The sequence below is a fragment of the Actinia tenebrosa genome, unplaced genomic scaffold, assembly GCF_029948245.1.
Source record: "Actinia tenebrosa isolate PJP-AT-01 unplaced genomic scaffold, QUT_ActTen_1.0 PGA_scaffold0__85_contigs__length_37466705, whole genome shotgun sequence".
Taxonomy (NCBI): Eukaryota; Metazoa; Cnidaria; class Anthozoa; order Actiniaria; family Actiniidae; genus Actinia; species Actinia tenebrosa.
The window spans coordinates 31,900,852-31,928,513 of record NW_028292569.1 but is presented as its reverse complement, the minus strand read 5'-3'; the positions used below and the strand labels follow the sequence as shown (position 1 = coordinate 31,928,513).

The window sequence follows — 27,662 nt, the reverse complement described above, 5'->3', positions numbered from 1 at the left end:
TCTCTGTTAAAGCAACACACAGGAATCACAAATTTCGATGTCGTTTTCCAACAATCCATGGCATGCAATGCCTAAGCCAGAGCCTCTCGTTTCTCAGTACTGACCAAGAGGAATGTGGGCTCTGGGTACGAGATTATATGCTTAAGTATGGCGTGACCAATGTAAGGAATACAATTAACAATCAGTCATGCTCTCATTCAAGCATGAATTCTAAGAATTGACACTTATTCTACGAAAACGCTCACCGTCCTAGCGAGAACGACTTTGTGAGTAAGCAGTGTCAGCGAAGTTTATAATTTCCTTTAATACATGTAAGCAATATTATTATTTGTACTCGTGTAATGTTGACTTTTTTAATGTTTAAAACTGAATACTTGTTGCATGTTTATTATCAAAAGTACAAGCAAAGAGCAGTGGATAAAAAGTCTTAACCGCAGTATTCACTCTCAAGTACTAAGCATGGAGTAAGTAGTAACTTTAGCTTCTCCAAAAGGCCTTGATTATAGTGTCTTATTTATAAATACAGACATATGTTGCTCGTTCAGGTGGAGATGTATTGGTGTGGGCTACTGTATTTGTGTGGACGCAACCGTAAGAAGCTGTTCTAGTTGGAGCTTGATTTAAGGAAAACACAATAGAAAACATGACCGTGTGACAATTTACTAGCATTCTTTAACGTGGTTCGACAAACATTTGCATGATTCAAATAAACTTTAAGAGAAAAAAAAGCAATATATGAATGTACAAACGCGCTATTGATTGTCCATTTATGCCCATGAATATACGTGTGGTGTTGATAAAAGTACATTACACGATGATACGACAACTATTGGCACAAATGAATGTATATTTTCTGTTACTGAACAGCAAAAGGTGTACTGTTTAATAAACGAGCAGGAGTGTTTTATATATCGTATAATAATGGGTTCAAATATTCGGCATTATTATTTTGTTGTTGTTCTCTTCGCTCTCTCTACGCTAGATGTTAGTGATCATTTACCTAGCTGTCTTTAGTTTACTGTCATGCAATATTAGTAAAAGGGAAAATCCGTTAACTTATTACAGAGATTATAGTAATTTTGATAAAGAAAAATATCTACGAGAATTAGGAAATGTTGAATGGAATGACTTAATAGATGCAGACATCAATATAACAACCCAAAATTTCCTGAACACCATTAATACGATTGTTGACAGTAATGTTCCACTGAAACGAACATCAAAAACTAAGGGCAAAGGTAAACAGTAAGCCGTGGTTATGCAGGGGCATCCTTCGCTCAATCAAGAATAAACAACGTCTATACAGTAGTTATATTCATGATCGTAATAATAAGGAAAAGTTCACTAAATACAAAAAGTACTCAAATCTCTTAAATAATATTATAAAGAAAAGAAAAAAAGAATACTTTGCGTCTCAATTTCAAGCCAACAAAAACAATCTGAAAAAAACTTGGAAACTTATTGGCCATATTATTAAACGAAAAACAAAATCACAAATAATTCCAACAAGTATCGTTCACAATGATACTGTTTATACTGATATGAATGACATAGCAAACCAACTAAATAATTACTTTTCCGATATTGGTAAGTAAAATACCTGACACTGGGGATGATGTTACTAAGTACATCACTAATTCTCCAGTCTCTAGCTTTTATTTACAACCAGTGTCAAAATCTGAAGTTAAACAGAGGTTAGAATCACTGGAATCAGGTAAATCATCTGCTGATATACCCTATTACTTAATTAAAATTGCAAGTCTTGAATTGTCAGATCCTATGACATTTTTAATTAATAATTCGATTGAAAAAGGTATAGTCCCAGATCTTTTCAAAATTTCCTGCATAACCCCAATTCATAAAAGTGGCAACAAAACTGATCCATCTAATTATCGTCCAATTGCAGTATTGCCATCATTTAACAAGATTCTAGAAAGGATTATATATGATCAGCTCACTAAGTTTCTAGACCACCATAAGATTATAAATACATATCAGTTTGGTTTCAGGAAAAATCATTCAACTGAACATGCAATTTTAGAATTAACTGACAAATTAAAAAGATCTATTGATAATAAAGAAATGACGTGTGGAATTTTCCTTGATTTTACTAAAGCTTTTGATACGGTTAACCATCAGATACTTCTTTCTAAATTACATAAATATGGTATTAGAGGAATAGCTCATAGTTGGTTTAATAGTTATCTCACCAACAGAAGTCAATTTACCAAAGTTGGTAATGTTAAATCTGGCCTTAGACGCATTAAGCATGGAGTCCCGCAGGGGAGCACACTCGGGCCGTTACTTTTCTTGTTATATGTTAATGATCTCCCCAATGTCTCTCACAAACTAAATTTTAGAATGTTTGCCGATGACACTAACATCTTTTTTGCAGACAAAGACCCAGTAGTAATAGAAAATATTATTAATCAAGAGTGGAATAATATAATAAAATACTGTGAAACTAATAAGTTGACTATCAATCTAAAGAAAACACATTATATGATAATTAAGTCTGCCAAGAAAAGAGGACCTATGATTAAAGTCCCTCAAATTGAACAAAAACCTTACATTAAATACTTAGGAGTTTATATTGACCAGCATCTTAATTGGGAATATCAAATCAAACTTGTACACAGTAAAATATCTAAGAATATCGGAGCGATTAATAAGTTAAGGTACTATGTTAATTTGAAAACATTACGAGATGCATATTCTTCAATAATTTATCCATACTTAGCATATGGGATATTATCTTGGGGAAATACGTACAAAACAAATTTAACTAAAATATTCACAGCTCAAAATAAATGTATGAGAAGAATTTTCTTCTGTAATAACTATGAACATGCAGCCCCCCTCTATAAATTATTAAGTATATTAACATTTCAAAATATCCTATATTACAAGGCAGGTGAACTTGCATTTAAAATCCTTAATGATAGGACACATGTCCCAGATATATTTTCTGGCATGCTTAAACTTGCAAAAGAACAACATCAATACAATACCCGTTATGCTTCAAAAGACAATCTCCTTTGTCCCTTAGTTAGAACAAATTATGGAAAGTTTACATTCCAATTTTTAATAACAAAAATTTGGGAAACAATTCCCATTACGATAAAAAAGCTCAATTCTCTATCTCTTTTTAAGAAAAATTTAAAAATACATCTTCTTCTTAAGCAAATATAGTAGTATATATATGTATAGAACATATGTATACATATGTATGCTATAAACAACAATAATTATTTATTATTCTTAATTCATTGAAAGTACTATTGTAAATAGTTATTCTTTATTTATTGAAATATTTAAGTGTAAATATTTATATATATTTCTGAATCGGCTCTTGGTCAAAATATGTTATAACAATCAATCACAGTAAGTGGCTGTCGACTAGAAAGTATTTTACTCCTTCGACAACCACACACACTTTCTCTTATTCTTTTTTCTATATTTCAATTGTAAATCATTGGCTCTTATAATTTCCATAATTATATCCTTGTAATAATTATTTTATTTCTATTAATGTGTGTTAATAAATAAAAAGTTCAAAGTTCAAAGCTCTTTCCTCTACCTAGCTTTCTTCTTTCTCTCTTTTCTTCCTTTTCATCTTCTTATTTTCCTATTTTCAATTTTTTCGATCTTTTTATGTGTTGTAAAAGCACCCTTCGTCAGGACCATGGTCAAACATGATGTTAGAACATGGTCAAGTAAACATGGTTGACCATGGTTTGTCCATGATGTTACCCTGGTTTCACCATAGTCAACCATGAACGTTAAATACCACAAGTTTAACCATGGTCAACCATGGTCAGTTAGTGTCTTGCTATGTAAAATAACAACCATGGTTTGACCATGGTCAACCATGTTTAAAATCAAAATCAATACCATGGTAGACCATGGTCAACCATGTTTAAAAGCAAAATCAACACCATGGTAGACCATGGTCAACCATGTTTAAAAGCAAAATCAACACCATGGTAGACCATGGTCAACCATGTTTGAAGGCAATATCATTACCATGGTATACCATGGTCAACCATGTTTAAAAGCAAAATCAACACCATGGTAGACCATGGTCAGCCATGTTTAAAAGCAAAATCAATACCATGGTAGACCATGGTCAACTATGTTTAAAACAGGGCTTCTGACAGGATGCGCGGGTGCGGACCCGCATAATTCGCCTTTTTCCGCACAATCGAACGATTTCCGCATAATCCGGCAAAATCCCACATAATTCGTCAAAAATCTAAAGAAAACTTAATAATCAAGAAGAAATGTATTATAATGTTTTCTTATTTTGATGAAATTACGAATTTTTTATTGTTTACTTACCAAGTTTCAAGCAATAAACAGCGTTTAATACTGTATATTGAATCATACGCCATCGTGTAATGAAAAGGAACAAGGCGTTCTTAATTAAAAACCGTGAAAGAGCCTGGTAACTAGCCTTAAATAAAACGTACTCTCTGATTGGCTAGAAGTGTATTTGCAGACAAGATTTTCGCGCGTAAAATATTTCTCTCGTAAACATTTGAGATCTAGCGACTTCTAAAATAGCTCAAAATGGATGAATTTATTATGAAGCCGTTAAATATGGAAAAAAGAGAAGAAATTAACACGACTTAAATTATGCTATTTATAAGGATTTTTGATTTTGTGGAGCGAGTTAATTTCCTATAATAAGGCGTACATAATAGACAATCTATTACTGCGCAGTAACTACGAATATGCAAACGATATATTGTTGTGCAAGGTGAGGTGAGGTGGTAAATAACGTTGAGATTTTTTGTTGAGCTTCAAAAACAGATCATAAATTTAAGGTTTCAAAAAAAAAAATTCAAAGCAATGTTTTGGAGAGAAACATATCGAGAAGAATTGCACGACGATTACACGTGTGGATTAAAAACCTGAGATAAACAAGGCCAGTGTCAAATAAAGAAGCAAAATCAAGGTAAAACTGTAAATAATTGCGTAAAACTTTAGTTAAACAAAGTTTGGAGCTAAATAAAGAAGCAAAATTTAAAAAAAAGTGTATAATCCTGTAAAAAAAAATCATCCGCATCCTGTCAGAAGCCCTGTTAAAAGCAAAATCAATACCATGGTAGACCATGGTCAACCATGTTTGAAGGCAATATCAATACCATGGTATACCATGGTCAACCATGTTTGAAGGCAATATCAATACCATGGTATACCATGGTCAACCATGTTTAAAAGCAAAATCAATACCATGGTTGATCATGGTCAACCATGTTTGAAAGCAAAATCAATACCATGGTAGACCATGGTCAACCATGTTTGAAAGCAAAATCAATACCATTGTAGACCATGGTCAACCATGTTTGAAAGCAATATCAATACCATGGTAGACCATGGTCAACCATGTTTGAAAGCAAAATCAATACCATGGTAGACCATGGTCAACCATGTTTGAAAGCAAAATCAACACCATGGTACACCATGGTCAACCATGTTTAAAAGCAAAATCGCGTTTGGCATTCTAAACCAACTGCATGGATGGCGCAAATGAATAAATTATAATATAATTATGTCATTTCCCATGTGCCATTTCGGTCTCAGCTTCTATGTTCTGTGTTTCTGAACCCGACAATGATTCTTCAATTGAGTGTATACAGCAAATCTGCTAACCGTAAATGACCTATTAGACGCCCACTCTCTAATAAACGCCCCGTATCTAATAGACGCCCACTAATCGTTCAAATATTTATTAAACGCCCCTCTCTAATAAATGCCCCGTATCTAATAGACGCCCCCCTCCAAAAGTTAGTCAAGTACAAGCAATCTTTCGTGGATTTGTCCTTGCATAATACCACCCATAATACCACTCAAGATGCAGCTTTCTTAGTTAGACGAACACAAACGCCCAGACCTTTAGCGGACATTACAGACTAAGACATTATTAATGAAGCAAATGAAGAGAATGAATGCTTGAATGACCATTACGATTCCGATGTTGATATTGAATCGAATTAAATCGTTGACTGTGATCTGATTTTGAAAATTTCTCGTTGCTGTTCTTACATTTGGTGCATATTTCTCTGTTTTTTATTTTCACTGTTTTTAAAGAATGAAATAAACGCCCCTCTAATAAACGCCTCTTATCTATAAACGCCCTCCTTTCGTTACGAGAATGTAATAGACGCCCCGGGCGTCTAATAGGTCATTTACGGTATGCAGTTTAATGTGCTAACTATAATCTTTTTTAAAGAAAATTGATCAAAGAAACAGATAAATGCCTTTTCTTTAATAAATATACTTTTTTCATGCAGTTTTGTTGAGTAAACTATAATTGAATAATTGCAAGACCTTCTCGAAAAATTCATAATTTTCTCACTAAATGAGAAATAAATTGTTATACAGAGAGAAGTTCAATATGTAATAGCTTCTGCAAGACTTTTCCAAGTATGTTGTGGATTTTGATTCCCCACTATAATTCCTTGTGTTCATTTTAGCCTATCAAAATATTTTCTCGGCATTACTTCTTGTAACAGATCTTTCTTCATCCTTTTAAAAAATCAATGTGGAAAGAATATGAGTTAAGTGCACCATGTCCACCAGTGCACCATGGTCATCATTATTAACACTTGACCTTGGTTGGCTGTGTACCATGGTCAATATTATTAACACTTTGACCATGGTTGACTTTGTAACATGCATGGTCAACATTATTAACACTTTGACCATGGTTTACTGTGTACCATGGTCAACGTTATTAATACTTTGACCATGGTTGACTGTGTACCATGGTCATCATTATTAACACTTGACCTTGGTTGGCTGTGTACCATGGTCAACATTATTAACACTTTGACCACGGTTGACTTTGTAACATGGTCAACATTATTAACACTTGACAATGGTTGACTGTGTACCATGGTCAACATTATTAACACTTTGACCACGGTTGACTTTTTAACATGGTCAACATTATTAACACTTGACAATGGTTGACTGTGTACCATGGTCAACATTATTAACACTTTGACCACGGTTGACTTTTTAACATGGTCAACATTATTAACACTTGACAATGGTTGACTGTGTAACATGGTCAACATTATTAACACTTTGACCATGGTTGACTGTGTACCATGGTCAACATTATTAATACTTTGACCATGGTTGACTGTGTACCATGGTGAACGTTATTAATACTTTGACCATGGTTGACTGTGTAACATGATCATCATTTTTAACACTTTGACCATAGTTGACTGTGTACCATGGTCAACATCATTAACAATTTGACCATGGTTGACTGTGTAACATGTACGGTCATAACAATATAGTGCAAACCAATTATATATATATATATATTTAGGAATGGATTTTTAGAATTAACATTCTTTATATTTTCTCATTTTTTGATCAATTTAAGTTTTTTTAAAGAAAACCAAACCAAATATCTTTTGACGATGGTTGACTGTGTGCCATGGTCATCATTATAATAAACTTTGCCCATGGTTGACTGTGTGCCATGGTCATCATTATAATAAACTTTGTCCATGGTTGACAGTGTAACATGGTCATAACATTGAATACAAATTAAACTTATTTAAAATATTTAAACATTGATTTTAGCTTTTGTTCCTTATATTTTCTTATATTTAAATCAATTTGTGCCTTTTTTGGGTAAAATCAAACAAAATGTTGTTTGACCATGATTGACTGTGTGCCATGGTCATCATTATTATACTTTGACTGTGGTTGACTGTGTAACATGGTCATGAAAAAAATGCAAATTAAATTTATTTAGAATATTTAAAAACTCATTTTTAGCTTTTGTTTCTTATATTTTCCAATATTTATATCAATTTATGCCTTTTTTTGGTAAAATCAAACAAAATCTCTTTTGACAATGGTTGACGGTGTGCCATGGTCATCATTATTTCTGATCATGGTCAGCCACAATGGTTAGACCATAGTCAAAACATGGTCGACCATGGTTGACAATGAAAAACCATGGTCATTCTAACGCAGGGGCAGTGGCGAAGGATAAACTGTAATGGATAATGTGACTCATGGCGCTTTAAAACTTGATAGCGACCTAAGTTTTGGTTGTAATCTTGTTGTCTTTCAGTTGTCTTGTTGATGAGTACAAGTACGATCTTGGATGCTTGGCACCAGCTGTAAGTACTCTTGTTTACGTTACCGTGTTCAGTCTGTCCAGATAGAGAAAAACTGTGCTCTTGGCCTCGAAAAAAACCGACCTCGGCTTAACGGCTTCGCTCCACGTATTCAAGACCTCGGTTAGAGATGTTCCCTATATCCTGACCGTCTGGCCGATAAATAAACCCAATATGTTTGTCTACTTTCCAAAGAACAATTTGTCATGAACAAATGGGTGCTGACGTAATGGAACATAGTCACGTGACTTCAACTAATAGCTTTTAAAACTTTTTATCCGTAATCAGGTCCGTGCTTTCTATTTCGACTACAGCTGCAGCCTTAGTGACTTTCAGAACAGAACATTTTACTAGCTGTTATTGAATCTGTCACCCTTCATTTAAGATTTTCATCATCGCTGTTTTGAGCTTCATGAGGAAGAGAGTTCAACTGAAGCCTGATTTATGGAATGGACGTCCAGGACTACCAGTGTAAGTTGCATACAATATTTCTATTTTTTAATGTTTTACAACCATCGTTCCCGTACGGGGTTTTTTCGTGAGGTTCCCTCCACATTCACTACCACTACTTTTTATATTTACAACACGCAACTCACAATTCACATGTTGATTTTTATGGAGGGAGGAATACCAATAAATTCTGGAGAAAACCCGCATGGCATAGAAGAGCCTGAGAACAACACATTAAAAGAACTCATCCCCCTTATTGTAAATCAGAATATATTTTATTGAATTGGCTGATATTGTATAAATTGTATAAATTGAAGTTGATCTCGTATATGTGTGAGAAGTAATGGCTGGCATCTTCTTACTTTCATCTTGCGTACTAAGACTGGTTTTGACCCCCTTTATTTGATACTTGTTCTTTGTGTGTGTGTGTGTGTGTGTGTTCTACAGCCCTGTGGATTTTCTAGGCGATGAAAGAAACAGATTCATCATACCTTTTGCCTTTGGCGCAACTGCCGCTTCCTCCTTTAACATGTCTTTCGATGCATCTGCTGCTTCAAAAGACCTGCAAGGATCCGCTTGGTCAAAAGGTATATCATACTTGGTCAGTAAAGGCTGGTTCATATTAAACTGAATGGATTTGTGATCGTTATTGTGTTAAGATCAAGAGGTAACTGAGAACATAAATCCAGAACATAAGCCTTTCATTGGGAGGAACCAGACCAAAAAGATAACTGAGGCACTTACGATTCTCACTTAAGTGTTCACGAGCTCATTTTGTCTGACAAGGCTTATCGATATCAGGGGATCCCAATTCCAGTCCAGAAAAATATCAGAGCATTTACTAACAGTTTTAGAAACAATAGTGTTTCAAATTATTTAGGGCGTTAACAAGGCCTTTATGGAAGTCTAAACAGCAATACATTTTTTTGTGCAAGCTTATCAAAATGTTACGAAATTTGTGGATGTGCAGCGTGAGTCTTTTCTTTTTGTTTTCTTTGTTTGCATTGCATTTAATCGATTGTTGTAATTTAGCTTTTCAAGGAATACTTATGACCATGCTATATGGCATCATCAATTATCCATACCTCGCTTGTCTTAATGCTGAATGCAAGATCATTGGATATACAATGGTGCTGATTTACTCGTTTGTAAGGTAAGGGATATGTCAGATGCTGTTAATATTGATTTGTCAACTGAAACTTTTAAACTAGTGTGAAACTGCGTTAAGAAATGCACACTGCATTGGTCTTTAAAGCTAGCACAACTTGTTGCTGAGGAAGTTTCACGAAAATGTTAGCTTTTCTTTCTCACCAAGTAAGCTCTTGACTTGACTGATTTCTTTTGTTTTTTTAATTTCTCAAGATTTATAGTAGATTTGTTTCTGTACTTTGGCTGCACTCCCGATAAAGAAATTGGACAGCTATTGAAAAATGCGGTACGTACTTCAAAAATATACAACAACAAAACGTCACAATATTGCAAATTAGTGAAGATGATGATGATGACGACGATGATGATGATGCCCGCGCTTTTGGAAAACGTATTTGCCGATCATCTAGAAACAGCAATCCACATTTTAAAAAAACGTTTTTTCACACTAAAAAGGATTTTGGTTTTACTGAAGACGACAAAGACTTTTAATAATACATTACAATTTATGATTAATTATAATTTGATAATAAAGGTTGAAATTGACTTAAAGAAATGGTCAAACTGAATTTTTGGTCGCCAACTGTGGTCCTCGTCGGATACTAAAATGTTCAGCATCGATTTTTGCAGATAGAGAGGCGTTTGAGGCGACCCCAACACAATGGCGAGTGAATTTAGCAATTTTAACTCGCTCGTGTCGCTTACTATGCGGACACACTAACCGGGATCACTTGAATAAAACTGACCAATCAGATAACGGTAAACTAGACAGAAATTGAACTGATAACAGTGTGAGCCAATCAGATTATCACGTTCTCACGCTCTTATTATATCGATGAGTTATCTGATTTGCTGGTTAAAAATAGTGAACTAAATGTCGCAATATGGTTGGTTAATGATACTAGGTTATCCAAGTGTTTCCGGTTGGAGGACCGCACAGCCAAAAATATCATCGGATGTTTCTGAAAGTGGCACACGTCATTCAGGCTTTTTTCGGTGTATTCGAAATATTATGTTTGAAACGATAAGAAATATCCAGTGAATGTTGCATTGATGAATATTTTACAGAACATCGAATACATATCGTATAAGAGAGTCTTGACCAATTTACCTGTGATTGTCTGCACATTATTTCTCGTTGGAAGCTACTCCGTACTGTTGTTTAAGGAAATCAAGAAACTTTGGGCTCAAGACCTTCCAAGTTTTCGATATATGCTGCAAGTAAGAGTAATATCGCTATAGTTTTAGTATGTATTTCTATTTTATTTGTCTTCAAAATTAGATGTTATTTCCTTTCTTTTTATTTTGTTTTGTGTTTTGATGGCTCCATATAGTTTTTGATCACACTTTTCTTTTTGAATTCCCCTTATACATAATCTTACTTTAGCTCAATCAATCTGAATAAAAGAGTTTCCAGTATTTTGATCCTGCGTTTCGCGCAATGCATCTATGGATTGTCAGGGGGGCAAACAAAGCAGCAAGTCGTCAAAAGATATGTATGGGGACGATTCATATTTTCCACTAAAATCCGTGATTTGGTGGTGAATATTGCACTTTATCTCTCTAATTTTATCGGATATGAAGTCGAAGAATGTGTATTCGTTGAATACGTAAGTTTTTTGTTTGAATAGTGGGATATTACAGTATGTCTTGTCGCGGGCCAGAGGGACCAAAAGAAAAAAATCAGTGAAAGTCATAAGGAGCACTGAAGTGTGCTCAAATCACTTCGAACAGGGCTATCGAAACTTTCACAGTTGGAAAGCCGTATATACTCCAACATTTTCTTCTAAGTAAAGAGTAACGGTTCAAAAACTTTTGGATATACTTGAATTAAACTGCTACATAATATCTTTATTTTCAGAAGTCTTTTATCATTTATAATTTCGTCCAGGCACAAAGCAATAGCACGATAAAAACAACTTTCATCTCTCCGAACAACCATTTCTGACCGTTTTGCGATCGTACCGATATTGCGGCCGTAAAAATATACATCAATGTTTGTAAGGGAAACACTTAACACATACTGATGAATCAATAAAAAAATACTTTATTGAGTAATTCCGTTAATATCTGCACAAAATTCTTACTATTTTGAGACAATTAGTCGAAGTGTCGCTATGTACTTTCACGATCTAGCTTACGCAAGAAAATCGAGTTTTCCGACTGTAATATCCCACTATTCAAACTAAAAACTTACGAATTGGATCGGAATACGCATTCCTCGACTTCATATCCGATAAAATTAGAGAGATAAAGTGCAATATTCACCACCAAATCACGGATTTCAATGGGAAACATGAATCGTCCCCATACATCTCTTGTGACGACTTGCTTTGTTTGCCCCCTCGCAATCCATAGATGCATTGCGCGAAACGCAGGATCAAAATAAGCCTTTTCATAGTTTAAGAATCGATTCCACTGCGTATGCGATTTTATCCCGAATTTCTCACCTTCTTTTGTTTAATTAAGAACAAAAGAAGGTTTAGTAAAAAGAAGTTGAGAAATTCGGGATAAAATCGCATGCGCAGTAGAATCGATTGAAAAGGCTTATACTGGAAACCCTTCCATTGTACACCATATAATGGGCTTAAAAAAGTGTCGAAAAATGTTATTTTTATGCTAATCAACGTTTTCATAACAGCGATAAACAAACTTTGCGAAAAACAGTTTTTCCTAAATATCTCTTGTTTTTGGACTACCCGCGACAAGCAAATAAACATAGATCTCACAAATTATCGCCAAATTACCTCAGAAAGTTTTCACAGACTTTTATGGAATGAAATTTAGATTCAATAAGCTAAAGTAAAGCGGATTCAAAAGGTGAAGGGCGACCAAAAAACTACGTTGAACCATCTTAACTTTCTTTTCCCTTTTCCTCTATTTTTTTTTTTTTTTTTTTTTTTTTTTTTTATCTCATGCAGGATTTCTTATTTCTTGTTTTGGTTTCATAGCCAACCACGTTTAAAGCGCACCTAAACCCCGATACAATACTTTCAGTATTGATTCTACATAAATTGAATAGTTGAATGGTAAAATGTTTCTTCATTTGAATGTTGCGTCTTTAAGTTATGAAGGTGTATACTACCATTAAATTGCTGACTGTGACTTCACCCCAGGCTTTTGAGTGTATTTGTTTTAATTTTTACACTAAACTCTAGCCATTATGAGACATCAGATTTACAATAAACATTGTGAAAACCTTGAGTATATATATATATAATAATGATTCTTTTTAAAAACTTTTTGTATGAACCAGTCAAAATTTGTATATTTAATGAAGCTTGGGTCGACGTCACAGTCAGTAACATAATGGAAGTATAAACCTTCATAACTTAAAGACGCAACATTCAAATGAAGAAACATTTCACCATTCAACTATTAGAGAGTTTAAGATAAGACCGCTATGGTAGACTACTACGGTTGAACGCGTCTGGTGTATACTGGATCGAGCATACCGTATACGGTTCAGTGGTCGCAAAAAATGATATATTTTGATTCGCAACCGAGTGCTATCCGAGTGTTGGCTAGCAGAAATGTCGTTTGAAGATATAAGAAATGCAATCGTCACTGCCTTTGCTGATGGTATTTTGAGAGAGGATGAGTTCTTGGTTTTATATGAAGAATATAAACCCTCTAATCCTTCTTATCCATTCTGGACTGATACGACTCCTTTTGCTTGGATGACTTGAGTTCTAGCGAGTGCGAATCTAACTTCAGAGTCGCAAAAGAGGATATACCAGTGTTAGGGAACCATCTGCAGCTACCTGTACGCTTCGTTTGTTCTCAAGGGACTGTCTGCAGTGGATTAGAGGGCTTGTGCATGCTGCTAAAGAGATTGGCCTACCCTGGTCGGTATTACGATATGATTCCTACGTTCGCTCGTCCAATACCCGAGATATGCATGATAACAAACACTGTGCTTGACTGGATTTATGAAACTCATGGTTTCCGTTTATCCTCCTGGAATCAACCCTTTCTCTCCAGAGCATCTCTTCAACGATATTCAGAAGTCATATTAAGAAAAGGCGCTCCTCTAACGAATTGTTTTGGCTTCATTGATGGGACTGTCCGTCCAATATGCAGACCCGGCTTACACCAAAACGTAGTATACAACGGACACAAACGAGTTCACGCACTAAAGTTTCAAGCATTAGCACTTCCAAATGTTTTGATAGCCAATCTTTACGGTCCAGTGGAAGGGTGCCGACATGATGCAGGGATGTTAAGAGATTCGGGACTCTTGGGAACCCTTGAAAGAATAGCTTTCAACCTAGCAGGGAACGTTCTCTGTGTATACGGTGACCAAGCCTACCCGCTCCGCCCCATTTTGATGTGTCCCTATCGCGTTGGAGATGTTCCTGTTCTAACACCTGATATGAGGGCTTTCAATGAAGCTATGAGCTCAGTCCGAGTCTCCGTGGAGTGGTTGTTTCGCGATGTCTCGGACTACTTCAAGTTCATTGACTACAAGAAAAACTTAAAGATAGGATTAAGTGCAGTAGGAAAGCAGTACATTGTAAGTGCATTGTTCAGAAACATGCTCACTTGTTTGTATGGTAATACAACCTCTGAGTCATTTCAAGTTGAGCCTCCAACATTAGCTGACTATTTAGCATAAAGCGCATAATATCCTGTTGGAAATATTGCAACGCTCTTCTGTTTGTTTGTTGTTGTTTTTAATAGAATAAAGTAGGTCATTACACCCCTGAAATAGATCTTATTTAATTTGATACATTTTAGTATACCCCAATTGAAATTCCATCGGTTACATCTATTTTCTTGGGTTTATTAAGCCTTCTGGTAATACATCTTCATAATTACATTAATAATTGTTATATTATAATAATAGTTACTATAACCTGGTCCAATTGACTATTAAGCCTGGTTCACACGAGCAACGCAAGTGCAAACGCAAACGCAAGAAAATGGAAAGGTTTCCATTCTTTCATTTTTAACGTGTGAACCGTACCGGTGAAAACGCAAACGCAATACTACAACGCAAGCCAGTCCTTTCGTTTGTTTGTGTATTTGCGTTGCTCGGGTAAACCAGGTTTTACACTTTGATCAGTAATAAATATTTACAAATACTTAAAATTATTCAATATATATTCACAATAATATTATTTCTATAAGTTGAATAATGCAGTTTTGAATAAATAGCTTACATACGTAACACACGCATCTTGGTTTCTCATACTTTAGTTTTGTTTTGTGACTGATATACTGTACGATATCGATAAAAGCATTTCTAATAGAACAAAAACACTAGCTAGTGGAAAGTATTATTAAAGTGCGTTTCACATTACATTAAGTAATGTAATTTAACATACAAATCCAAACAAGAACCGAGTGGTTTAAAAGGCAAAAACTTATTTTGCTAGTCTTTTGACAATGTCAGCCATAAGTTGCATCTGTTGCTGTTGCAATTTGTAATGTTCCTTTTGCTGTTCTGCTTGAAGACGCATTTCTTCTCTGCGTAATTCAAGATCTTGCTTTCGCAGAGCGGTTTCTACTTCTGTTTTTTCAGCCAAGTACTGCAGTGCTTCTGACCCTCCTTTTCTTGTTTTACGTCTTTTGGTCAACGCCTGCTCTACTTGGCCGTTCCCCTCTGAACCCGAATCACCACCTTCACTACCACTCTTTCTTGTTTTAGACCATGTTTCCATTGCATTGTTCCTAATGAATATGGCATTTTGTCTCTTTTTTTCCTGATTTTTTTCATCCCTTGCAACTTGGATCAGCGGAGATTTCATTTTTTCGACTATTTCTTCCAATATCATCTCATTTTCTGTTTGGTCATCAGGAGCAATGCCACTTGCAGACTCTTCATTCCTGCTTTTTTTCTTGAAGTCTGCCAACAATTTGTTGAAACGTTCCCTCACACTGCGTTGATCTCTAGGTTGACTTGAGATCAAATGAGCATAGCAGTTGATCCGTTCTGCTACTTCTGTCCACCTAAGACCTGCTTCTTTAGTCCCAGCTTTGTAGGCAAAAGGCTCGAGGGATACTATTTGTCGTAGAAGAAGTCTATCTCGTTCCTCTGTCCATCTAAATGTTCCACTGTAAATGAAATAAAAAAAGAAATAAATTTTTTTTCATGCCCTAAACATAATTGAATACCAAGTTATAATAAGCGAATGATTAAGTGCAAATATATTGTACCCATGAAATAGAGAAAGGGCTTCCATTACATCTGTGTAATAGTTTGCTGACAAAATCGCAAATTTAATTTAGTGCAATTTTTTTTACTGAACAAAGACTAGCGAGAACTAATTAGTGCAATTTCTTAAAAAGTGTCTCACGGATATAAGGAAAATACTCTAGCAAAGCACCTCTCTCAATATATTGCTCATAATTGATTAGTGCCAAGAAAGACAAAACTTTATTGAGCCGCAAATACAAAATTTCCTGCATAGAATGATAAAATTAGGAACAGAAAGAACGACACAAGAAGGAAATGAAAAAGTTTATCAACATAAGTTTTTTTTTCCAGTGAGGATGTCGCAAGTGCATGGTTGGTTTATTCCATGTTAGATGCAAATTAGTTGTTGTTAGTCCAGCAAAATATTTCATGGTTTTAAACTAATTGCATTCAAACAACAATAATGATGACAATAATAATAATAATAGTAATAACTATAATAACAATAACAATAATAATAGTACATTATTTTCCTACTTCGTTTCCTAAGTGTCGTGGGATTGAAAGTACAAATATAAAAATATTTTAGAGCGAACGCTTGTTGCAATTAAAATAAGGTGATGTGACAATCAACCCCAACTAAGAAAAACATTTTAATGCACTTTATTCTCTCTCTGCATTAACTCTTGTGAAAGAATTACAAAGTTGTTTTGATTGTTTTTACTTACTTATTGCGAAGAGAACCGGTGACATCCGACTCCACACGTGGAACATTGCATGGACTTGTGGAACTAAAAAATTGCGATATTACAGCGTGTTAAATCGTAGCAAGCTATACAATACATTCTCATAAATTTAACCTGATATACGTACGCATTTGCCAAAAACTCATGATAAACACTCACCAGTTTTCATTTTCTGCATTCGGCGAAGCCATGGCTGAAATAGGAAGCCAAAATGATACCGGATTCGCGGCCAGCCACTGCATGCATGAATTTTCATCCATGCGCATTGAAACTCGTCCCAGATCACGAACCGCGTTCAACCTTAGTAGTCTACCGTAGCTGCCCTATCTTAAACTCCCTATTTACTTTATGTAGAATCAATACTGAAAGTATTGTATCAGGCGTTAGGTACACTTTAAGGATACCCATTTCACAACCACATGACATTAACCGCTTGGGAATTGTTATACTTTGCTTGACTTCGTATCCATAATTCGCAACCGTTACCACTATGCTCATAACTCCGCGCCAGTTCAATTCGCACTGTAAATCTGGTATTTCGCTGCAGTCAATCAAACTGAATTTATTACTTCTGAATGTATTTTTAAGTGGAGTGCTTGAAAGGAAACTCGAAAAAAATGGTCTTCAAATAGAAATTTGAATCACCGGCTTATTCTTCTGCTTTTTTATTTTTTATTTTGATGATCTGCATATCCTAGAATCGAAAATACTCTAAATATTTTGAAGGACTTTCACAAATTTGCTACTCTGACAAAAATCGCTCAAACTTTGATTCAGCTGAAACTTCCTAAGAATACTCTCTAAAGGTCCACTTCATGAATCACTGTATGAAGTGTTTTCTCGATGTTCAGGACGAAAGTAAATGAATATTTTTACGATTATTTTTTGGAGTCTGTGACGTCATACACTCAACATCAAACATTGCTGCATATATTTCTTTGTATATAAAACCTTAATTCATTTTATTCATATGAAGCCTAAAGGGTGGCTAATGTGCTTATTTCGCATTACTTGTGACTATAATTTATATTTTGGGGTGTTTGGGTATTTCTTTCTCCCTTTACTACTGATATTTTGATCATAAACTACAAAGAAATGTATGTAGCAATGTTTGATGTTGAGTGTATGACGTCACAGACTCCAAAACATAATCGTAAAAATATCATACTTTCGTCCTGAATATCGAGAAAACACTTCATACAGTGATTATTGGACCTTTAAAGAGTATTCTTAGGAAGTTTCAGCTGAATCCAAGTTTGAACGATTTTCGTGTCAGAGTAGCACTTTAAAGCTTCCATTTAAACATCGCACTTTTTTAAAAAAAATTGAATAAAAAATAAAATAAAAAATAAAAAAATAAATCCGAACGTTTTGGTTGACGGAAGAGGAACGCCAAATTTCCAATGCGATTTGAACTGGCGTAGTTATGAATATAGTGGTAAGCAAAGAACGTGGTCTGAAATGCTATAAGGAGGTCTGTTGGGTCTATTTTGAACGGAATTTTGAACTACTTTTGTTCTGCTCTTTTACATATCTGTTTAGACTAAGGTCAAATGTCAAATTTCACATGAGCCGTACGCATTAACACAATTGACAATAAGGCGGTGTTCTTTTGTGTCATTAGGTTCGGCTCATTTGAAGTACCTCAGTCTAACGTACGATTATAACTCTTTTAGAATGAAGAAGCGACAACCATTAACCTGGCCGGCAAAACAGAGAGAGCTCATGTTAACCTTCTGTTCTCTAATCAACTACACCAGGCAGGGGAAAGGTATGTCCTTAGAGATACGGTTCAATCAAAGTTCTCTGTTTTTTTGTGTTGTTGTTGTTGTTGTTGTTGTTGTTTGTTTGTTTGTTTGTTTGTTGTTTTTTTTTTGATATGGGGGACAACGTTGATTTTGCTAAGTAACATAGTGCAACACTTGTAACGATGATGCAAACAAGCTGCAGGCGATTATGCTGCACGCATTTTCATAACCTACGACAACGTTGGAACAATGATTTATCCACTTTGCCCTGCTATTTGCGCTCGCGTTTAGAGCTCGAACATAGTCTTATTTCGTTCGAGTTTGAAAAAGTTGCATTTCTAACAGTATAAGAATAAATTATCACAGCTAATTTTGTCATGTATATATTTCTCTGTTGTAGATCACCTAACCAAAATGGCACCTGGTATAATTCACTGAAGAACTGGATATACGTCACACGCCCAGGTGGGTTTACAACTGACTGAACAACTGACCTATCGACCGAACGACCGATCCATCGATTGATTGATTGTTTGATTTTCAGACTTCAAGTTCTCCACTCAGATCCTGTCATCTTTCGTTGTGTCCTGTATATTTGTTTACCAGGTGTGTGCATTAGATTCAACTTTATCTAACCAGTATGAAGTGTTTGCTCTAACAAACAAAGCACAAGAAAAACATTTTGTAGATGTTTTATGTAATGCTTTACTGTTCTATCTTAATAATGCAAAGAATTTTCCTCCTGACAGTATATACTTAAGTTTTAAAGAACGTCTCATTTTCAATGCAGATGCCTAGGCTAGGGAGTGTCATGAAAACGCCTTAATTGACGTCCACCAAAACTTACTCTAGCGCAACGGCAAATCTCGTGCGTGCTATCGGGAGGGAGTCTAAGTTATTTTCAAATGTGTTTATGTCGTTCGTTTGTTGTTGTTGTTGTTTGTTTGTTTTTTTTCCTTCTTTTTTGAAGTATTTTTTCTAAATTTTTAATGATATTGTACTTTTTTTGTAGCTGACAGTTTTGCTGTTAATTTGGATAACAGCAGAAACAAAATGGAAAACATTTCTGTTGCGACATCAGTCGGAAGAAGATACTGCTCTGAACGGTAAGGCAGATTTGGCTTATGATCAAGAAATATACTTACACTAAATTTGGAGTGGAACCAAATAGCACCAATGAGACGTATATTAAAAAGGCTAAAAGCATGGGACATCGTAGAAATATAACTTCGTTTGTCATCCTATTTAAATGATCGCTTTTGTTTGAACGTTTCTGTGAGTTGCTATGGTAAGTAACCTCGGCAGCCATTCTTTTGTATGCATATCAAATACGTGATCATAATTTCTATCAATCAAAGCATTTTAATTTGAGTCGCTCATATTTCTAGGTGACAATAATTTTATTGAAATAATTGTATCTATGTTCGTGTTAAGCCAAAACTGCGCGCTCTAAGCGATCAAGCGAACAAAAGAACAGATGAAAGAAAACGAAAGCTGTGAAGACATAAATATACATAAATGTTGTTTTCAGGAATGCACTGATATCTCTTTACCTTCTTTTCATCTACAGACTACATGATTACATCTGTGTTATTGGCATGTCTTCTTGCAATAATGCAACTGGGTTTTTTCCTGAGAAGTCACAGGTGACAGACTAATTTAGTAATTCATTATTGATCAGTTTTAACCATTAATTGTGGTGTTGACCACGCACGAGATACATGCATTGTTCATTTCATTATTCTTTTCGTTTTCATAACAGAAATGATGTCCTCACAACATATAGAAGGAGAACGGGGCTGCTACCAGATGAGATTCTTCACCCAAAAATGCTTGTTGTAAGAATGTAATATCATTAATAATATACTAATAAAAGCATAATTAACCTTACAAAAATATCGTAAGTTTTGGGAGCTCCAGGTGCTTGGTCTAGTTTTCCCTATGTAAAGAAAAAGCGTTTGCACTTGCAACGTCAAAGTTTTTACATAGTAATTTTATTTTGAATTCGTTTTTAACTTTTATCTTAACTTGTCTTGCTTTGATGAGTGTGGATTCCTTTTGTTACATAGCTGTAACAGATATTAGTTTCACATTGTTTTGAACCGTTTGGCTTATATATATATATATATATATAGTAAAGATTGGATTAAAGACGAGACATGTTCACTGTAACTCCGAGTTTCGTGCTTACGCACTCATCAGACAGACTTTAATGAAACATATTCCTATTACTGTGATATTTATATACAAGAGGTGTAATGATTATTTACAAAAGAAGTATTGTTCGGAAAGGAGTTAATTAGCTAGGCCTGGATTTCTATTGTTCATCAGATAGAACTTGTTTTCATGTCGGCATTTGGAGATCAATTCGGATCGCTTGTTTAAAAGAGTGTCGCTGTTTGCTTTGATGATAAGTAGCTTTTCTGTTAAGCACAGGTCACACCTCTTAGAAATGTTGCTGTATGGTCTGGCTGAAGTGATGATTGTCCATTCTATGTTGTAGTCTTTGTTGTTATCTTTAAGGTCCCAGATGTATTTAGAAAGTTCGGTGCTGTAAGCGTATCTATTGCTCTGCATCCCTACGCATCGAGCACTGTTTCAACAGTATAGACCACATTACATACTTTGTTATATATATATATATATATATATATTTGTTTGGGAAGAAAGTCAAGACAACATTTTTCCCGACAAGCCTGTTTCGTGAATTGCTTCACTCTTCAGGGGATTTAATGATAAGAATATTCGTTACTATCATTTATATAGAAAAAGTATACATAATTAATTAGTGGATGTAGTTTAGCTGTTGCGTAATAATGCTTTGTTTCTGTGGCGGCATGAAGATACAAGTTCGTTGCGCTTATTTAATGATGAGAGTTCCGGTCGATAAATTATTAGAAACTTTTCTTTAAGACAAAGGTTACATCTTTTGCTGGAGCTGTTGTAGGCGGAGCTTGAAGATAGGACGCGCCATAAAATGGAGTAGCTGATATTACCGTTCTTGAGAGTCCAGATGTATTTGCTGAGTTCAGTCGAGTTTTTATGTTGTTCGTGGCGGAATGAGGCGGTGTGGTTTCTGTATCTTGTTTTGAAGTCGTTTTCTGTGAGTCCTATGTATGTTGCGTTAGTGTTGTTGTCCTTTCTTGTGACGGTGGCTTGGTATACAACTGATGATTGGAGGCAGTTGCCATTAAGCGGGCAATTGTTCTTTTGTCGGCAGTTGCATGTTTTCTTGTCCTTTGTGTTGTTTGCGGTGTCGTTGTCGTCTCTCGGTGGATGTAAAATGCGCTTGTTATGATTGTCAATGATTTGTTTGGCATTGTTCATGCAGCTGTAACTGATCTTGATGGTGTTACGATTAAAGACTTTCCTAAGATTATGGCCTCTAGGAAAGTGTTTATCAACTAGGCCAAGGAATCTCTGTCCGATATTGGTGCTGACATTTTTGCTAAATGGGGGGTTGTACCAGAGTATGCCGTTTCGTTGTCTGTTTTTGCGTTTTGTGGTCGCGGTTGGTTCGTAGTTTAGGATGTACTGGTATCCGCTTTCGTCAAGTGCTTTTTGATATGGAGGGGCAGCTTGGTCGAAGGATGCTTTGTCGGATGAAAGGGATGACAGTCGTCTGTTGATGCCGGCAGGTATGTTGTTGGTAGTGATTGGTGGATGGTTGCTCTCACGGTGGACATACTGCAGTGTAGTGTTAGGCTTTATGTAGGGCTGGTAGGTATTTTGGTTTAGGTTGAAAGTAGCATCTAGGAAGTTGATGATCTGCTTGTTGGCTTCGATGGTGATGCGTAGTCCGTTGTTGTTGAAGATTCGGCAAATGTCTTTCTTGATATTTTCAGTTTCTCTCGGTGTGGCGTTAGAAATGGCTAGTCCGTCGTCTCGGTACAGTCCTACGTTGATGTTAAGGTTCTGTAGTTGAGAAAGAAGAAAACTTCCTACTAACTCGCATGTTTCAGCGCCGTCATAGCTGCCCATTGTAACGTCAAATGTTGTGTCTCCTTTCTTCTGCCATTGTTGCTGCTTGTGTATGAGGATTGATTTCTTAGCATGAATTATGATGTTTCGTTCGTCGTTGGTGATATTGTCGTATGTTGAGGCGAAGTCAAGCGCTCTGTTAAGGAGGTCATGGCTGATTGATGGGTAGAATTCAACGATGTCAAAGCAAATAAAACTGTGTTGTTGTTTGTTTTTGATGGATTTGAACCACTCGATTACGGAGGCAGTGTTGTTCATATATATATATATATATATGACCCCACGAGAATGTTCGATACAACTTAATAAGCTTTTTCATAGTTTAAGAATCGATTCCACTGCGCATGCGATTTTATCCCGAATTTCTCACCTTCTTTTGTCTAAACCTTCTTTTGTTCTTAATTAAACAAAAGAAGATTAGAAATTCGGGATAAAATCGCATGCGCAGTGGAGTCGATTCTTAAACTATGAAAAGGCTTATTGCAGCTATTGATTGAGTTGTTGTCTTTTGACGTAGGGAAAGAGTCTCCGCTTCTGTGGATACCAAATTGCTTTTACCGCTGTAGGTAAGTCATATCAACAGTGTTATATTCTTTCTTCTTCATTGTTATGATAATATTAGATGAGGGTTGTCCAATACTGTCGACGTGATACGGATCGTCAGTGTGGCTCACGATCCGTACGATTCCTGAAAGTCATTGATATTCATAAAACATGCATATCATTAGTTGTGTGCACTTAACCTTTTACGGTAACCCTGTGTGAAGTGCTTTTTTCACCGTCTGTATAAAATGGTTATGGTCACCCTGTGGTAGTGAATACTATACTTATAGTTTCACGAACGTTTTACGAATCGTACGAATTGTACATGAAATCAAACTTAGACTATTTTGATGTGAAGAAAATCATGAAGTGTGCTTTATTAGATGGGGTATTAATATTTCATACGGATGTGTGATCCGTAATGTAATTATCAATTGGAAACGGTGTTAATCATGATAATGCTTTTACTTATATTCACCAATCGTAAAATTTGTACGAAAGTAATATTTTGGAAATGTCGAAGGTGGTTAAAATGAATTTTTAAAAAAATTAACGTACCAATGGTAAAAAAAAATAATGTATACTGTATGAGCAAAAGGTACGATCCATACGAATCGTGCGGATGGTACGAATGGAAGGGTATCATGTCAAGGACTTGAGGAACAATACATAAAAGTATAAATGGAATTTTTCAGATGTCGGTATCTTCACCATCCTTAGAATCCTTATGGTTCGAAGATTAGTGAAAACGGTGAAAGTGTGCTTCTGTAGGGGTCCTCGCCCAGGAGGATACAAGCGCAAATCCAAACAAATGTGTATGTAGATTAAGAGTATTTTTAATAAACAATACAAGTTCATGAATTTTTACCTCGTACAGGTCATGTAACGGCTGCTACGGAAAGTGAAAGTCGCACACTGCTACAGACGAGTAGAAAGCGACGCCATATTGGAAAACGAAACTCGCAAAGTAACTTGGGATACTAGCTCGCCATTGCGTACGATCCGTTCGATTCGTACAATCCGTACGATTCGTGCATCTAATTATTGATGGGTTCGATTCGCGAAAACAGTGAAAGTGTGCTTCTGTAGGGGTCCTCACCATTCGTACGATCCGTTCGATCCGTGCATCTAAAATGTGCTAGCTGTTCAAGTCCATCACAATGCTTCTGCGAGCGTTCAAGATCATCATGTAGGAACATAGCAGACTGGGCATACGAAAGAGTGAAAAACAACTTGCCTTACCCTTTGGAGTTTTCTTACTACTTCATGAAAACTTTAGGAAACCTAAAGCGGTGTAAATAGAGTTTATGTTCGTCGTTAAAATTTTACGTATTGAAATTCTACGTAGGGTTATTTACTTTCTATGGCGCCAAGGAATAATATCAATAATACTAATAAAAACAGCCTAAAATGTGTACAAATTGTTATGGTTGTTGTCCTTGTGTACCCTGCGAGTAAAGGTCGTTTCTTGTCCTTGTGTAACATGTTATAGAATCCAAAATATGGATATATGTTAAATATGTCATATAATGATTGGATTATGGAAAGAAACAAAGTAAATTTATTAATTGGAAGAGTTTTTTAAAACTTTTTTTTGATAAGGGGGAATTGATTAACCATTTGATGGGGATTTTGACGTGGTGTTCGAGCTCTATTCTCTATTCTCTATTCTCTATTCTCTATTCTCTATTCTCTATTCTCTATTCTCTATTCTCTATTCTCTATTCTCTATTCTCTATTCTCTATTCTCTATTCTCTATTCTCTATTCTCTATTCTCTATTCTCTATTCTCTATTCTCTATTCTCTATTCTCTATTCTCTATTCTCTATTCTCTATTCTATTTAACAAATAGACATCAGCTTTTTATGTATGCCTGCTGTTTTTGTCATTTCTAGGTCTTCTGATCAACGCGCTTTCTGTAATTTTCCTTCTTTTGCCGATATACACAATTTGTCTGCTATTCAAGTCTTGGACGACCGAGGAAATCTTATTAGTCATTAGATGCTTCATTCTTTGGATTCTGTAAGTAAAAAAATGTTCGGTAAAATCATGTGCTATTATATATGGAACTGCTCTTTTTTATATTGTATGGTTGATTAGCTGGAGTTTCAGAAGCCCTTTAGTTACGACAGTGCTTCTCGGTTGTTCTTGCACGCTTTGCTTGTGGACCACAGACAAAAGGGAAGCATAAAAAATAATGAACAGTGACAATGACAATGACAATTATACTTTCAGTGAGTTACCGTGATAACTTCACAGTCACAGTCACAATCACAGTCACAGTCACAGTCTTATTTACTTAGCAATAATCTACTACTTCACTCACAGGCCCTACATCATCACTCCCATATTGACTTGGATATCGATGATTCTTCTATCGCATTTCGTATTCAAAGACCACACCTACCCAGATATGTCGATTACCATCAACAACAGGTAAGTTTTTAGTTTTTAATTTGTGACTTTTTGGTAGCTGTGATAATAATTATAGAGGTAGCAGTATAGATCTCTTGCAGCACTTTGGAATGCAGCTCAATCTGGGGAACAAAACAATAGGTTCCAATTCTCAGGAGATGGCACTGGTCATAAACTTTCAGTTCTATTTAACCCATTTTTTTGGAAAAGCTTCAGTACGTGATTTGATTGCATATTTCAGGCGTCTGTTCGGCATCATGTCGTATTTTTTCTTCTTCTTCAACATCCTGGTCGGTTTATGGGCGGGCTTGTTTCGTGTTGTGAAAGGAGCATTGATCGGGTTGGTATTCCTGCCTCGAATAGATCGTACCACTATGATGAAGGGATATCAGAGATTCGACAGAGGTATATATACACAATATTTGAATAATACAAGGCTTTATAAATAGATAAATAAATGTGTATCACAAACAGCCTTCAATTTAAGGTTGCGTGACCCTAGCCCGTAGGGATGTATTATATCACCATATCACATCATATCAAAAGCCGGATTATTCAGATCAGGAACAGCTATCGGAATCAATCGCTTGGTCTTTCGATAAGACGAGGGAGGCTGGGTGCATCCCCGAACCAATAAACACCAACACAGTCATCTAGTCCTAACCACCTCCCGCGTACCCCCATGACTTAGTATAGCCTGAAGCATTGTGTGTAGAATCCCTGGTGAAAGCATATTACTACTTCGTATGAAAATATTATTTGTTGGACTCTTCTCAAAAGTATCATGTATACGAGGCTAACATGGAAATACGAAAGAAATTCCACAAATTCCATCGAGAAAATGCGTGATTTCATTTGTATTTCCATTAACGGTGAGGCTTGCATCCATGGTACTTTTAAGAAGGATTCATTGCAAAATGCTTGTTGTTTGTGTAATATTGTAATGTTTTTCTTAGCTTACATGGCCTACATTGGATTCCTTAGTGTACTTGTGGCTTTCAAACACCCTGTCATGCTATGTTTCTGTCAGTTGCTTCTCGAAGGAGTTCGCAGAAGAGAAAGAGGTATTGCTACAGCATGGATAAATATTGCCATGTTTACTGCTAACCTAAAAATGGGCCTTTTTGCCATGCATTTGAATGAATTTTTTTTAGCTGACTGGTTGGCTGGTTAGTGGAAACATTGTATAAAACTCCATTATCCAATTCTATTCTGCTCTGCCTTAGCCTGAGTTGTGCGTTCATAGATCCAGACATTCATCCAAAACCTGTGGAAGTTTATTCAACTTGTAATTTTTTGTAGAACGTACATTCCTTAAAATAAATGGACTTTAATGAAAGAAAACAACACATTTATACATCATCGAGGCTAAGGCTGAGCAGGCGAACTCGATAGGGGGGTATTGCTGTTACTACAGGTTGCCTCACCTAGTTATTTGGCTGAATCGAATTGTGGCATGGGGTACTTTTGTCATTCATAATGTGTTTCCAGGGAATTTCATTTCAATTTTCGAGAACCTAGAAGTTGCGAGATCCTTGTCTTTGGCATTTGCTGCTTTTTTGGTGGTAATCTAGAGCACTATAACCAGTATAACATTCGAGCTAATTCTCAAAGAGATATTCTCTATTTGATGATTTGACTTTTACAAGGATCCGGGGTGGACGTCATCATTGTTTCATTTCTATATTGAATATCTCGGCAACGTAAAGAGACATTAAAAAGAAAGCAAATGCCATTCTTATTTCTATTTTAAAACTAATAGGCACTTTAATTGACGGAAGCGAAAAACCCAATTTTTTTCCATCGCAGCAATTTAGTTTACATTCTAATAGACGCTTCGCGCCTCCTATTGTCATTTCTTCTTAACCCCATTAGGATATCGAATACAAAACTTTCTACGTTAGAAACTTTACTTTTAATACATTCTTCGATCGATTCGATTTTATCTTCAGGTCAAACGACCATCGCCAGCAGGCCTCGTGTTTCTGGCAAGGCTTTGAACCGCTGGTTTCTTGCGGTGCTGCTCATGCGCAACCCAAGCCTCATGCGTCATCGTAAACAAGGTGTCCGTCCTAGTGTACAGTTGCCTTCCACAAGTGACGTGAAGCTTGAGATGCCTCCAATTGTTTTGGAAGATACATTTCCACCAGCAGAGCGTTTGAAGAGTCTGGAAGTCTATTAGTCTCATTTGTACATGAATGCCATAGTCAACAATGTTTGCAAATCATGTGCGCAGTTTAGTTGAGGGAGTTTATTTGTAACACTTAAGTTTTAGATTATTGCTAGTTAAAAATAAAAAGTTTTAGAACTAAAAATGTTGTTCAAGTTGGA

The 27,662-nt window shown here is 35.7% G+C and overlaps 3 protein-coding genes across 4 annotated transcripts; 2 read left to right on the top strand and 1 right to left on the bottom strand.

Annotated features, from left to right (window-relative positions):
- Positions 1-205: 205 nt before the first annotated feature.
- On the top strand, positions 206-27,646 carry LOC116296863 (stimulated by retinoic acid gene 6 protein-like). 2 transcript variants are annotated; one of them, XM_089040875.1, is made up of 20 exons: positions 206-266; positions 399-464; positions 8,111-8,159; positions 8,542-8,627; positions 9,054-9,193; positions 9,639-9,759; positions 9,969-10,041; positions 10,824-10,976; positions 18,320-18,414; positions 18,792-18,856; positions 18,936-18,997; positions 19,404-19,497; positions 19,962-20,037; positions 20,154-20,229; positions 22,890-22,938; positions 24,812-24,938; positions 25,245-25,352; positions 25,573-25,736; positions 26,288-26,395; positions 27,284-27,646. In XM_089040875.1, the coding sequence occupies exons 2-20, from the start codon at positions 460-462 to the stop codon at positions 27,511-27,513; spliced, it is 1,881 nt and encodes a 626-aa protein (XP_088897001.1). In that variant the 5' UTR covers positions 206-266; positions 399-459; the 3' UTR covers positions 27,514-27,646. The 2 variants fall into 2 exon arrangements, with proteins under 2 accessions (XP_088897001.1, XP_088896997.1); XM_089040871.1 differs by having other exon boundaries at positions 229-311.
- Positions 13,393-14,466, top strand: LOC148914091 (uncharacterized). The gene has a single exon (XM_089040855.1). The coding sequence runs from the start codon at positions 13,576-13,578 to the stop codon at positions 14,371-14,373; it is 798 nt and encodes a 265-aa protein (XP_088896981.1). The 5' UTR covers positions 13,393-13,575; the 3' UTR covers positions 14,374-14,466.
- LOC148914090 (uncharacterized) lies at positions 14,521-16,885 on the bottom strand. Its single transcript, XM_089040853.1, has 3 exons — positions 16,803-16,885; positions 16,626-16,688; positions 14,521-15,815 (listed from the first exon to the last, which is right to left on the bottom strand). Exons 1-3 carry the CDS (start codon positions 16,883-16,885, stop codon positions 15,125-15,127), a joined length of 837 nt encoding a protein of 278 aa, XP_088896979.1. The 3' UTR covers positions 14,521-15,124.
- Positions 27,647-27,662: the final 16 nt, after the last annotated feature.

Coding starts and splice junctions, on each gene's coding strand:
- LOC116296863 (XM_089040875.1), top strand. Junction 18,857..18,935: donor GATATACGTCACACGCCCAG/GTGGGTTTACAA, acceptor TTTGATTTTCAG/ACTTCAAGTTCTCCACTCAG. Junction 20,038..20,153: donor TTTTTCCTGAGAAGTCACAG/GTGACAGACTAA, acceptor TTTTCATAACAG/AAATGATGTCCTCACAACAT.
- LOC148914091 (XM_089040855.1), top strand. CDS start 13,576: ATGCTGCTAAAGAGATTGGCCTACCCTGGTCGGTATTACGATATGATT.
- LOC148914090 (XM_089040853.1), bottom strand. CDS start 16,885: ATGCAGTGGCTGGCCGCGAATCCGGTATCATTTTGGCTTCCTATTTCA. Junction 16,689..16,802: donor AATGCAGAAAATGAAAACTG/GTGAGTGTTTAT, acceptor GCAATTTTTTAG/TTCCACAAGTCCATGCAATG. Junction 15,816..16,625: donor ACCGGTTCTCTTCGCAATAA/GTAAGTAAAAAC, acceptor TTTCATTTACAG/TGGAACATTTAGATGGACAG.